The 14508-nt window shown below is 49.3% G+C and overlaps 1 protein-coding gene across 2 annotated transcripts in view; it reads right to left on the bottom strand.

The window, feature by feature from the left end:
* The window catches only part of Col15a1 (collagen type XV alpha 1 chain), a 102847-nt gene extending 97215 nt beyond the window's left edge, over positions 1-5632 (bottom strand). For both annotated transcript variants that reach the window (XM_052176461.1, XM_052176462.1), the window contains exons 1-2: positions 5532-5632; positions 5360-5448 (exon numbers count right to left, since the gene is read on the bottom strand). In XM_052176461.1, the coding sequence (XP_052032421.1) occupies positions 5360-5448; positions 5532-5542 (100 nt within the window). In that variant the 5' untranslated portion in view covers positions 5543-5632. The remainder of the gene's footprint in view (positions 1-5359; positions 5449-5531) is intronic.
* Positions 5633-14508: the final 8876 nt, after the last annotated feature.

Genomic DNA, 14508 nt, shown 5'->3' with positions numbered 1-14508 from the left:
GGGGCCATCAAGCAAGAAGCAAAAGTGTATCTTAGACACAGTCAGGGGAAGTAAAGCAGAGAGTGGCATGAATCCATCTGCATATCCAAGAACCATCCGCCTCATTCTGTTCTCAGGTGGGTGAGTCCACGCCATCTCACCCAGACACTCCACAGTGAGGCTACACACCATGCCACTCATGCACACCATAGCTGGGCACCAGACCACGTCACACACTCAGACCACGGCGAGGTTCTGCTCCGCATCACTCAGGTGGTTACAAAAAAGCAGAGAAGAGAAAGTGTCGCTGATCTGTGCAAACCACGCACGCGTTGCTGGTGGGAACCTAAACGGGTGAAGCCACCACGGAGAATAGTTTGGGAAATGTTCAAAATCACAGCCTTTGAGGCAGGTGGTGTCTGGCGGTGCTACCTGGCCTTCTCTTCACAGTCTCATGCCTCAGAGCCACGTAAAAGCCAGGCCTGGCAGCAGTGCACGTCAGTGATCTCCGTGCTGGGAAGCTGAGGCAGGAGGATCCCTGGAGCTTGCTGGCCAGCAAGTCTAGCCTAATCCCTGAGCTCCAGGATCAGTAAGAGACCCCATGTCCATAAGTTACAATAGTTCCATGTCAACTTTTAGCAGTCAAGATATACAAATGGTTCATAACCATACAAAATATCATTTATCAAGATATACAAATGGTTCATAAACATACGAAATATTGATCAACTAAGACCGGAGTGATGTGTTCATGAGTCCAGCCACACAAGCCTGAGGGGCTGAGTCACGTCCCTAACATCTGTGTTAGAAGCTGACCCTAGCGTGCTCTTGGAAGATCAGTAGTGGGCAGGTGGAGGCGGAAAGGCCCCTAGGGCTAGTGTAGTGGACAGACAGTCTACACTAACAGGTGAGAGACCGTGTCTTAAAAACCAAGGTGATGGTGTGCACAGACATGCACATAACTCACACCCAGTCAGAAGAGACACACCTACCCTATGCACAAGTAAGGAAAATACAAATAAAGGCTTCATTAGTATTCTAAGCGGCACCTGTTAGACATGTTGACATTAAGCATAGTGATGAGGCCAGATGCTGGCCAGGATAGGAGGACAGGGGTGCTCACTTCCTGATGCCCACACGTTTTGGTACAAACACAGAGGAGGGCGTGTCAGCAGTGCTTGCTTATATGGAGATATTCGCCCCTGTGACCCTACACGTGTGTCCTGACATGCACACGAGAGCAGTCACACCCCACTGTCGGATTCCGCAGGTACAGTAGCTCACGTGCTGCTGGAGGAAAATGGAAAACTCACGGTATGTATAGTCACGGAGGGGACTATTGTACCACAGAGAAAATAAACTATGTGCCTCACGCATGAATCTCAAAACCTTAACATTCAGAGAAAACTAGAAACAGAAAAATACATCCTTCTTGGAAAAGGCTCAAAGTCTTTTAGGCTTATAGAGCACAGGGATTTAGGGGTATGTGTTTAAGTTGTCTTCTTCTTTTTTGAATGAGCAGAATTGACAACTATAAAAGTCCAGGTGACTATATCCCTGAGAGATAGGGAAGCCCACCCCTAACAAAGGCAGAGCAAAACCTTGGGTGTTCTGTTTCCTGCTCTGTTTCTGCCTGCCGGGCTGGGCTTTCAAGGCGCACTCGTTAGAGTGAAGGTGTTCCCTCGGGATAGAGCAGAAGCAGCAGATGACTTGCACACAGCGGTACCTTATTAACAGGCACAGGAGCGCCTGCTCCAGCACCAGCGCTCACCCTCCAAGACAGCAGCCATTCCAACCCAGCTATTTCACTAGGAGGGGAACCTGCTGTGCTGGCCAGCAGCCAACCCTGAGACACAAGGGGCCACAATGGCTGATGCAGGAGAAGGACAGTGAGTGCCCTCAGGATGAGGTAAATATGGAGTGAGATTCGGCCTTTTCTTTCTACCTGTGAACTCAGATCCCCCCTGGGGGAGACCTGGGCCTGGCTCCTTCCTAACCCAAGTCTGATGGAGACCTGGCTGACTGGGTGCTCAATTTGTTTGCTGAGTCAGATGTTGTAAGTCTCAAGCTGGGTAAATGCTGTCTTACTTCCCAGTGTTCAAAACTAGAAGAAATACAGAGCTGAGCAAATCTTGCCATCCCATCTCATAGATGGGAAAGTAGAGGCTCGGAAGGAGAATTCAGTCATCGCAGCTTACAGAAAGAACGGGTCCACGATGAAGCCTGCATTTCCCCATCCTCAAACTGGGTCACCAAGAGGCAACTAGGAAGCTTACAAAGATCTACTTTGTAATAAACCCACTATGTGAAGGTTACTGTACGCCTGTGCTCCACCCCCACCGTAGGAGCTTTGCCCATGGTAGCATTCAGGGACAGCACAGACAATAGAACTGGAGACCCAGAGGAGCAGCCAGGACTCAGACCAGCCTTCCTGGGGCAGCCAGCACTTCGTGGGGCTGGCATGGCTTCGGAGTGGCCAGCCATGAACAGGTTCCGTGTCCAGCTTGTTGGGAACCAGACAAGAAGTTTCACCCATGTGAGGCTGGACGCTGCAAAGTGCATTCTTTTTTTTTTTTTTTTTTTTTTTTTTCTAAGCAGCGTTGCCAAGGCCTGATGTGCAGCTCGTGGTGGGGACAGTTGCATGAGATAATGCTTCTGTGTGACACCTCGGCCACCGTACTCCAGACTGAGGTCATTCCTTACAAAGGCCCCAACTGCCCAATTTAGTCACCTCTGACCTTTCCCCTGGGCCTAAGAAGTTAAGGATACCTTCCATCTCAGTGGCTTTTTCCTTTCTAGAAACTGTGTTTAAGTGGGCTCGGGGAACTTGCAGGTTTTTATCTGGCTGCTTTCACTTACCATGTGGTAGCATGGTCCTGTGCTGCCTTCCTTTTTATCACTGAATACTATTTCGTGGAATGGGTATATCGTGATTTATTCATCTGTTCAACAGTTGATGAACCGGCTTGTTTCTATACTTTGCCATTATGTGTAGCAGTTACACAAAAGTTTTTGAGTGGGCCTATGAGATTCTTTCACTTAAACAGACTTTAAAGGAATAGAGTCACTAGATGGTGGTGCAATCAATATTTAGTATTTAAGAAGTTGCCTAACTACTGGGGGAATGTAACATGTTTAGCCATTAGTTTAGTGGTCAAAAGCATAAATTCTTCGAGTTGGACTTCCACCAATGAAGGCCGTGAGCTCATGGACAAAGGACCTTGCCTCGGTATCGTTGTCTGTGAAGCCACGTCTATGAGGCTGGTGTGAACTTTGCTGACTCCTATAAAGCTATAAAGTCTTGGGGAGGGGGTCCAATGAAATATAGTCTAGCTAAGTGGCCCAGGCCAGCCTTGAACTTACAATCCTCTTGCCCTAGCATTCCAAATGCTGGGATTACAAATAGGTGCCATTGTGTTCAGCACAACCTTTCCTTCTTTCCTTCCTTCCTTCCTTCCTTCCTTCCTTCCTTCCCTCCTTCCTTCCTTCCTTCCTTCCCTCCTTCCTTCCTTCTTTCCCTAACAGCCAGTTGAACAGTGGCCCCGTGGAGGAATATTCCCCAGAGCCCACAGACTTGCAAGCTATCACAGATCTACCTTGTAACAACTGAGTGTCTTTAAGGCAATTGCAGCTCCTCCTGGGCCTCCTCTCTTAGGAAGGAGATGACCCAAAGCACAGCTGGTTATAGGAGCTTTGGAGGCGCACTGGGCTCCTGTCATGAGGAGGACACTCCCAGTACAGCATTCATTGGGACCTAGGGGACCTTAAAGAAATAGAGTCACTAGATGGTGTCGCAATCATCTCTGATCCCGTCTCTATCTGGGAAACTCTTTTGATTGATGGTTGACAGCAAAGTCTCTGGAGCAAGGGTACCTGGATCAAATCCTACTCTAGACACTTAGAAAGCTATGGCTTGGATTCTGTGTGCTCAGAAGAGGGTATCTTTAGTCCTGAATCCCCAGCTTCTGGGATGGCAACTGAGATAGAAACCCTTCAAACCTCATCTGATGCAGGATTGGGTGAAAGTTAGCCATGTAAACTGCATGCAAGATCAGTACATCTCAGGGCTCCGGATCTCTCTTCAGATCCCAAAGGGGCACTGGATGTCATCAGCTGCCCTCTGCTGCTGACTTGGCAAAGCCCTGTGTCATATGGGAAATTGCAAGGTTACCACACTGGCTATCCTTGGGAGAAGCCAGAACTCGGCTCCAACTGCCCTTTGATCTGCAAGAAACACCAGGCTGGGCACCCTGGCAGGAAAAGCTATCATTGCGTCTGCGTCTCATCCCCTTGCAGACCACAGGCGGCATGGCACCAAGCATTTTCAAGTACCTATGGAGTGAAATGACACCACCAATGCCAGCCCAGCTTCCCTGGGGGACTATAGGCTGCTTCCCAGCCTTCACTGTTTTCAACTGGGCTATGTGCTACTCCTCTAAGTCCAAAGGGGTGAGGACTGTTATTCCAAAAGCCTGGTTCTGCTAAATGCTGAGCAGGGACAGGAACCTGCCCAACTGGGTTTGAACTCTGTCTTTCATCCTTGCCACTTCCTAGGCCTCCCAACCTGTGCTTTCCAACTCGGGCATTTCTGTGAAGAGCAAGGTATCTTTCCGTCACTGATTTTCTGCCTGCTAATACTCAGAAGCATGCCAAGGACATTATTTCCCATCTGTCTGTTACACTTCTCAACATTTCTGGGAACTATGAAGAGTCTAGTTAACCCTTCTTCTTTGATGAAGAAACTGAGAGTGAAAAGCATTGCCCACAGTCACACAACAGAGGCACGATTCACACCGGCAACTCCACTCTAAGCCAGACCCACTTTAATTCAACTCAATTTTCCCTGACTAAGTCCAGGTCAGGGGAAATTGAGACCCACAGAAGAGAAAGAAAGATCAGTTTCTCAGGCTTAGTACATCATCCACTGCGCCTCTGTCCGGCAGGGATGGGGGACCTCTAGTGAACCAAACGCTGAACCAAACGCGCTAGCGACTCTGTCCGGTTATGTCAGGAACGACCAGGCTAGCAAGGTAGCCCCGCCGGAGACCTGGTTTCCCGTGGACTAAGAATACATGGGATCTGTGTATCCCACAGCCCAGTGCGCACGACCTCAGCGCGGAAGTCCCCTGCGCTTTGGCAAACTTTGGCAGTGTGGTGTCATTGTACAGCTAAAGCCCCTCTCTGCCCTCTCTGCTGAGCCACATCCAGCTCAGATCCTCTGTGTGCCCCGGCTGAGGCAATGGCCTCAGCTCCTAGGAGCCTGGGGGGCCGGGAGAACCCAGGGCAAGACGCCCATGCGCCGCGCCAAGCAAGCACTCCCTTTTATGTCCAGGAATGAGGCTCCGCAGCTCCCCGGCGTGCAAACTGCGGCTGGGCTTACCTGTCGCTGCGCGCGTCTGCAGGATGGAGGAAAGCAGCGCTGAGATGATGGAGAGCAGCCACCTCGAGCGCCAGCCCTGCGCGGTCCTCCTGCAAGAAGCGGTGGCAGAGAAGGTGAGGCGGCGGCCGGGCAGCAAGGCCAAGGCTAAGGATGCACGGAGTGCGGTTCCTACCTGTGTGTCATGGTGCAGCCGCTGGACCCAAGCTCCACTTTGCCCACGGAACAAAGGCTGCGCTCGGCAGCGACAGCGGGATCCCGGCTGCCGCCCGCGCCTGAGTCACCCGCGCTCTGAAACCCGACTCCGCCGCGCCCTGCGCTCCCCCACGCGCGGTGCCCCACCTCGCCGCCGGTCCCCGCCGCGCCTCCCCACGCCCCCTTCTTCCCGCTACCCCAGAGCCTTATGTAAGATGCGAGGAAAGCCCCGCTTGCAGACACAGAGCTCCACAACCCAGGGCCGGCTGGGATCCCTGGGGTTTCCTTATGTGACAGACTAGGCTACTGAGATTCAGAGGGGAGTGGCAGTGTCCCAAAGCCACACAGCCTAAGTCGCTCCTGGTTGCTGTGCCACACCCAGCAGACCAGCCAGAATACCGCTTACATGCCCCAGAGTCGCACTTGTGGGAACAGAAGTCACGCATAGAGATAAGACTTTGAAGGACTCATGAACATTTTGGAATCCCAAAATCTTGACCAAGGGGCACAGCCTTAAGAAACCCGATCTAGTCTCCTCCTGCCTGTCCTCAAGTTAATGATGAAGGAACTGAGGCCCAGAGAAGGCGAGCAATTTACCAAGGAATCCACCCAGTGATCCACCCAAGAGAACCAACATCGGAGAAAACAGCCAAGTCTCAGTGTTGGCCAGGGCACACAGAATGAGGTGGTGTTACCTGCCTGCTGGGGACAAGACACCCCTTAACTAACAAGCAACATAGAAGGCAGGAACTGGGAGCTTAGCTCTTGGGCATGCTATCCGCAGGAGCTCATGCAGTTACTAACTAGTGCAGTGCAGGAAAAGTATGGGTGAGGACACGTCCCTTCTCAGGCCAGGAAGATAATGCTCAGCATGGCCAGCACAGGACGGTGCTCCCTGCCTGTCTTCCCTGCTGTCGGCACTGTGCTGATCGAATCCTCAGACCACAAGACAGGCAGGGCCATTGATAGGCTTTTAAGGGACTGAGGCACCAGGAGCTAGGAGGGCTCAAAGGAACTAACAAGGACGATAGGGGCATTCTAAGGACACTGCCCACTTAAGGTGGCTTTGACATCTGTTCACGCTGTCTATGGATTTGAACTCTCACTCTCCCCTTTTGTGACTTCTGTGATGGGCGTAACACTGGTTACAACTTACTAACCACGAGCAATTGACTTTCTTGGGTCTGGATTTCTCTATTACTCGCAAAACACGTCAGCCAGATCTGTAACTGACTTCCTAGATAGATTTACCTTAGAAGATTGTAGTACCCAAGGCTGTTCTGCTTGACAGTTAGAGCCAGCTGTTATCAATTGGTGTCCTGGGCCTCCGTAGTCCACAGGTAAGTTTGGTTGGTGATAGCCTCCAAATTAAAAGGTTAATAATCGCAGTATTTTGTAATTATGAAATATTTATTGAGATCGATATTCTGCAGGGCTGGAGGGACGGCTGAGAGGTTAAAAGCATAGAGTGTCCCTGGAGGGAACCTGAGTTCCAGGCGCCCACATAGCATGGCCTATAATCGCCTGCAACTTTAGTTCCTGGGAACCTCACACTCTCCTCTAGCCTCTGTAGGTACTCCTACATGCATGCGCATACAGACACACAGATACACGTGCACACAAATTTATAAACCTTTCTTTAAAACCCAAATTTGTGGATTATTAAAATTCAGGTAGACCTGATGACATGGGACCTGCATTCTTGAGGTCAAATTTTATTGGAATTGAGGCCAGTATTCCAAGTTGAGGCAATATTCTCCAGTTCACCATGGTTGCCACCCTTTCCTGTTTCTTCCAACAATGAGACAAAGGGCCAGTCCTACTTAATACCACACTTGAAGTCTGCCTTTGCTCCTAAGTCAGAGTGGAACTGGGTTGAGAGCCCACCATGCTGTTCCACAGGGGCAAACAGAAGGCGTGTGGAGAGAGAAGCCATGTCTGAATGAAGATGGAGAGAAGCATATATTTAACACACAGATAACGTTTGGGTATACATTTAAGATGACTTTATGCCACAAGCCTGGCCCGCCCCAGCTCTGTGTTGCCTGCAGGATGACGGTATACCTGTGTTCAGCTGAGGGGACTTGACTGTGGTTCAACTCATCAATGCTGGACAATGCAGCAGATTCCTTTACAATCCTCTCAGACAAGTCCAGTGGACACATGACTTTGTTGTTTCTAGGTAAGCGCCTAAGACCCAACTCCTTGGAATCTGAAGACAAACGTCCCCTTGGGTCTTTTCTCACATGGTGACTGGAAATGGAAGCTGTGCGAGACTGCTGATTTGCTTCGCTGTCACCTGGAAAAGACAAGCAAGATTGTTGTGGTGAAATCTGGCCTGAAGGTGGGAGTTACAGCCTGTGACAGGGCATATCTCAGGCCTAGGAGCTGAGGGGAGGCAGGAGATGGTCCCCTGTGGGTGTGGGACTGATGGGGCAGGAAGCCAGGCCAGGCGTTCCACCTCCTGCCAGACAGTGCTGTGAGGGCTTAAGTGATTTCCTTCCATTCAATGTGGAGTTGTAGAAATAGCCAAAAGGAAGCATCATGTCATACCCCAGCTAGTCTAAATTGTTTACCATGGTTCAGGCCAATCTGCAAGACTGGGACGTGTGGAGACTGGGGATTTAATGTCCCGAATTCTCCAGAACTTGACTAAATGAGTAGACTGTCCATTTTCCTATAATCCAGCCAAATGTTCCAGGAGGCTCTGTATCCAAGGGCATTCTTCGGGCTGTCTCCAGCAGTCGTAAGGGCACTGGGACCTGGAAGGAGCAGCCCAGACCTGATTCCGAAAGAGGTTACCAAGAGTCAGTCAGTACATGGCATTCTGAACTGGACTTTCTTCAGTGTGAGGGTAGGACGTGTCTTTGGTATCTCACAGGAGATACACAAAGCCTGCCTTGTGTATCTGATTAATGAGAAGAAAAAGCAGACTTGACTAGCCTGCTGGAAGTGACCTTATGAAAATAGCCAGAGAAGAGGGCTGCCTCGTGGATACTGAAGAGAAAACCATGACTGCGCGAGACCTTGCCTGTGTCTATGCAAAGGAGGCTTGGAAGACTTGTGGCTCAGCATGTCACATCACGATGGATTTGAAAATCTGACAAGCCAGCAGGAAAAGAGAAAACAGGAGAGAGGGTGCATTAGTGGGTTCCTAAGCACACACCCAGTGTCCTGTCTATGTGTTCCTACCGCCCCTGTCTTGTCACTTATGTGCATAGTGGCCATTGTTCCCTGCCCACACCTACATCCCTTTACTTGAATGCTTTCTCTAGCCCTGGAGCCTATTCTGTCTACAAGCATGATAGAATTAAATTTTTTTTAATTCTATCAGTTTTTTAGCCAATGGAAAATGGCGAATACTTCTTTTGTTCTTCTAGATGCTGTGTTTCAAAAACAGTACGTTCTTAACCTTCCTCTCACTCTCGGTCTCTTCCTCTCTCCCCACCTACAGGAAATACTCCAAGGGCCTGGCACGCAGCAGGTGAGCACTCTTGCCCTGAGCTATACCTCCAGCCAGATTTTAAGGAACTTCTTAAGGCACTTGGAATGTGCTCTCAGAATGCACACAGCTAATGCCTCTTCCAGGCTCTTCCCCTTCCCTGCCACATGCCCCTCTCCCTCACCCCTGTTCCATAGGATGGTTCTCACTATACAGAGCCACCTAAGACTCATCCCAGATTCTGTGGTCTGGATAGCCTAGGATGAGAGAAGGGAATTCCTCTTCCACACTGTTACATATTCATGCACCTCGCCCCAGTATCTGAGGTGCCTATCACTCACTGCTCACAGGCTCTGGTTAGCAAGATGTTATCAACATACAAGAGGGACAGACATTACAGAGGTGCATTCCTATGGGTTACATGATAGCACACACTGAAGCATTCTTGTACCTGCAGGATAAAACACTAGAGTGCATGCTCATCTTTACCATGTGAAAGTACACTTTCTGAAACCTTCCCTGAGACCCCGCTTTCTGGATCATACTGTAACTCACTGCCAAAGTCTGTGTTGATCAGTTCCAGTAAATACACTGCAGCTGCCTTGCAGCTGCCAGTAATGCTACCAGGCTCAGGACAAGCTGCCATCGCATGCCACGGTCCATTTGGATTTTTCCAAGGGCTCGTACACCTTCTCCTTTTAAGTCCTGGTGCTGCTTCTGATGTCCTCAGTACTTCCTGGGGTCTGGGTTGCTTCTGCTCTGCTATCTCAAAGTTGGAAAGTAGTCTCAAGAATGCCCACTTGACTTTTCCTACAGAAGTCAAGTTGCTGATGTAAAGGCTCTGCCGGAAGCTCAGGGTATAGAGGTACTTGAGATTAGGTCCCAAAGGTACAGAAAACACAGGTAAGCCATGGGAACAGGTAGGCAGCCTCTTCCTGTCATCTATTGCTTTACACCAAGGACCCTTATTTAATTCCCAACTACAGCTTTGTGGGTGGTTTTCTGTAACCTGTGAACAAGAGAAGGGGAGAGGGAAGACATGTCTCAGGTAAATGATGGTGCTATGCAGGCCCTCCTCATGGAGTGTAGACATACAGTCCTGTAGTGACTGTGAGGGACAGAGGGAATGAGAACCCTCCCTCTAGCTGCACCCCGAAATTGTGCGCTGGCCCACCTCTATGAAGGAGGGAGGAGTGGCCTTACAGACCACTTAGAGAGAGAGGTCTGAGAAGTTGGTCCAGGTCTTGGATGATGGGCAGGAATCTGAAAGACAGGGATGGCTGATTCAGGACAGGGAGTGCCAGGGAGGGCCGAGGAGACGTTAACAGCTCCAGTACCTGGTGTATAAGCCTGAGGACTGGAATTTAGAAACCATATAAAAACCCAGCATGGTGTGAGCACCTATAACCCCAGCACAGAGGCTGGTAGATCCTGGGAGCTTGTTGATCAGCCAGACTACACGAAATAGCAAATGGTAAGACCTATGTTCAGTGAGGGACCCTGTCTCAAAAAATAAGGAACACCCAAAGTTGATCTCTGATCTCTACACAAGCAAGCATACATTTAGACACCACCAGCCCCCACCCCAACCACACACACAAGAAAACATAGGGAAGAGGGATGTGGACTGACCTATATAAGCCCAACGCCTCCTGCATCTCACACTGCTCACTAGACACTATGTACCACAAAGACAATTCTGCAACCAAGTCCTGAGCAGGTCAGTTAGTCTTCCTTCTTGTCCAACAGCATAGACTCCTCCCCTCTGAAGCATGTCTAGCCACTGATGATGCTGATTGTGTATCCCACTGGCCACAAATGTCCACACTGAGATCTTCATGATGCCCCTCAGAAAGCCCAGCCATCACCCTGGTAACAGAGAGATGGAGGGAGTCTTCCTCACCAATCCCCAAGCAGCTGGTTTGCCTTCCCTGGCTGAGCACCTTTTGCCTGCTCCGCCATATCCCCAAACAGACAGTGCCTGTTTCGTCCACCTTGTGCCCAGAGGATGCTGTTCAAGTAAAAAAAAACCATTTTATGGCAGAAGCGTGACCGTGAACGGCCATTTGAGGAACCCCTTGGTGTGAGCATGCGCCAGGGCACCAGAACACCGCTAGCAGAAAGTTTGTTAAAGGCTCAGCGACCGGGCCAGCTTAGGGACAGCCCAGTGAAGAGTTGTGGTACTCACCTGCAGAATGTAGGAGACACAGTCACTGATGGGTCCGTGTGTCTCAAGAATCAGGATTTAGTTGTCCCTCAGTATCCACAGATGACTGGACCTTCTGATACCCAAATCCAAAACTGCTTGGGTTTCTCATATACAATGGCATAATACTTGCATATCTATGCAACTCTACTATATATTTCATTTAGTTAGTTTTAAAAGTCAAAATATAATTAATTATCTCATTTCCTTCCATTCCCACTAACTTCTCCCAAGACCTCTCCTTATTTCCTCTCAAATTCATGGTCTCTAGTTATTATTGCTACATGTATGCACATGCGTTTCTCTCTCTCTCTCTCTCTCTCTCTCTCTCTCTCTCTCTCTCTCTCTCTCTCTCCCTCTCTCTCTCTCTCTCTCTCATTCATGGAATATTGGCAAGAAAAGTCTGCACATAGTACACAGTCAGAATGTCTGGTTTTAACCTGCATTTGGTTGAATCCCCAGGTGCAGAACCCACAGATAGAAGGGTTAAACACACCTGCGTCTGAAAATCAAGGGGTGGTGTTGGGATTAAGCCTTTTCTCCTTGTCCAGAGAAGCACTGAAAGCCTGGGCTATCACAGGTCAGGGTGTTGGTATCCAGCAGAAAAGCTTTTCCAATGCAATGGTACTTCCATGAATCTTGAAGTCATGGCTCGACTGCACCATTTTGAGTTTCTCATGAGAGTGGACAAAGAGGCAAAAGGTAGTGTGTGTGTGTTGGCGGGGAGCAGGGGGAGGAATGGACACCAGGAGCCAGTGTAGCTGCTACTCTGTACAGGCGAGGGACACGTATAGATAATGAAACAACCTTGAGGATTTCTGGTGCTTCTGGATCTCAGGATGAAGGCCAGGTGGCCCAAGAGCAGTCAAAGGAAGCATGAGACCAAACTTCAAAAGGATGAAGAAGTCTGGACCATCTCTCCAGGCAAGCTGGCCAGAGCATCTGAAGTGTGTGCTGAGAACAAAGGGAATCTAGAGTGGGTGAGGATGAGGAGGAGGCGGGAGGCTCAGCTGGGGATGCAGTCGCCTTTACTCTCTGGCTTTGCAGAGATGTCAGTCAGCTGTGGTCTCACGAGGGACTCTGACTTTCATCTCTTTTCTTAAACATGTGAAGAACAATGTGTTCCCATAAAATTAAAGGCCCTGTGTAGCAGTACAGCCATCCTCTCGTATCTCTAGGGTACATTCTAAGAGCCCCAGTGGATGCCTGAAATTGCAGATGGTTCAGAATTCTACACACAATTTGTCTTTTCTTGTTTTTTTTCTTTCTTTTTTTTCTTCAAATGTATGACTTTGAAAAAATGTACTATATGGATTAGGCACGGTAAGAGTCAAAAGCATGAAATGAAGATAAAGTGAGAGCAGTTACATCAACACGTCCAATAAAAGCCTGCGGGTGTAGCCTTCCCTCTCCCTCGCTCCCTCTCTCCCTCTCTGTCTCCCCCTCCCCCTCCCCCTCCCCTCCTCTCTCTGTCCTACCCTCTCCCTACCCTCTCCCTCTCCCCTGCTCTCTCCTTAGTCCATACTCCATCTTTCTCTTTGGATGACATGGAATGGTTCAATGTCTTGTTTTGACAGGAAGTGAGGTAGATGGTGTGCACAGGGTAGTGTGAAATGGAAGCTGAGGAATTTTCCATCTAGGTTTTGGGGCCACGGTTAACTGCAGGTACCTGAAACTGCGAAAATCACCAGCACAGAGAGTTGAGGACCTCTGTTCAAGAACAGTATCTGTTCCTGACTGGGAACAATTCTGCGCAGCTCACAGGATGACCTGGTGCACAGCTCTGGCCTCGTCTGCTTCATGGAGCCCCCCCCCACCTTATCATCTCCTGCCTCCAGGCAGCCATCAGCCACTGTAACTGAGCCTTGGCGACTGAGGTCACCGCAGTACCCACCATTTGCCATGTGCACAACTTGACAGTGCCTTAGCTCTCAGCCACCTCTCCTTCCTGCCACAGGACTTCATGAGGCCGGAAGTGCGGGATGCTGAGGGGGGGCTCGTTTACTGTGCACACATAAGCCCCTTGCAAAGGCACAGGAAATAATATGTGGACAACCTCGAACAATGGCAAGCAGAAACAATGGATGAATAAATATATTCCCCTTCCTCTCCCGGATGAGACCCGAGAAGCAGCTTCTTTAAAGGCGTGAGGAAGACAACCCGATTGGTAGCAGATGCTCATTTTCTCTTTCCTCTTTCCCAGTTTACTGCCCCTCCATTCCCAAGAATTCTTCCAGAATCGACAACCTTGTGACTTTGCTAGGTCTACCCAACATAGAGATGTGTTAGGGCGATGGAGTCTTACAGCATTAATGGAGAGATAAGTTATCTCTGTATCTTGGCCAAAAGCAAAAAACAAAAAACAGAACAAGCACACACTTCGATGAGCGAAAACCAGGACCAGAAGCAAGAAGACTGTACTCTCGGGGACCATGTCTATAACTTGTTACCAGACACAGGAGGCCAGCACCCAAGGTAGGCACAAGAATACTGGCCTCTGAGAACTTGCTTAAATATTGAAGATGATTTTGGGTTTCCAAAAGCCATAGAATAGAGGAAGGCGATGGTTATTTCCAAGAAGATAGTGGGAACTTTATGATGGATGACCAATGTAAAGTATCCAAAAATTAGACTACAGACTTTTAAATTCAGATATAGGCCCTTATAGGCTGTGTGACCTTAGGAAAGTTACTAGTACTCTCTGCTCTTCAAATGCCATGAATTGGAAAAAGTAGTCATAATAATAGAAAGTGCCAGAAGCCCCTAATTAAGTGATTCAAACACATAACAATTCAGTGAGTATTTTGGTGTATCAACTGTATCGTTGCATGCTTTGGTCTCTCCAAACTAATAATAGGGTTGGGTTCAGAGACATAGAAGAGCAACTCAAGCACAATACCCAGAGACCCTCAACACCAGCTCTACTAGCATCCAGAGTGGGAGGGACGAGTCCAGCATCACAGTTAATCCAAAGTCCTGACCACTTCGCCCTTCTCTCTGCCCACTTCTCTCACACGCGGTGTCAAGGCCGCTGCACATCAGAACTGAGAATGCATGCTTTGTACCTTTAAGATGTCCTAAGGTTCTATGTGCTCTGTTAAACCCAGCCAGAGAGGGTTCTGCTCTAACAATCAGCACTCGACAGCCACGGTTGGTTTGTTTTCTAGGCTGGGCAGTGCCTGCCTCAGAACTGCTTTGTGGGAGGAAGGTAAGAAGTCCAGGTTCCCAGTCTCTGTGTAATCAGGGCGGGAGCTTCATGCTAGGCTTTCGAGTTAGAGCTCAGCTCTCCCGAGGCCTCGTGTGCACAGT

This window comes from Apodemus sylvaticus, chromosome 3 (genome assembly GCF_947179515.1).
Source record: "Apodemus sylvaticus chromosome 3, mApoSyl1.1, whole genome shotgun sequence".
NCBI lineage: Eukaryota > Metazoa > Chordata > Mammalia > Rodentia > Muridae > Apodemus > Apodemus sylvaticus.
The sequence above is the reverse complement of the archived record's forward strand: the minus strand, read 5'-3'. Positions and strand labels throughout refer to the sequence as shown.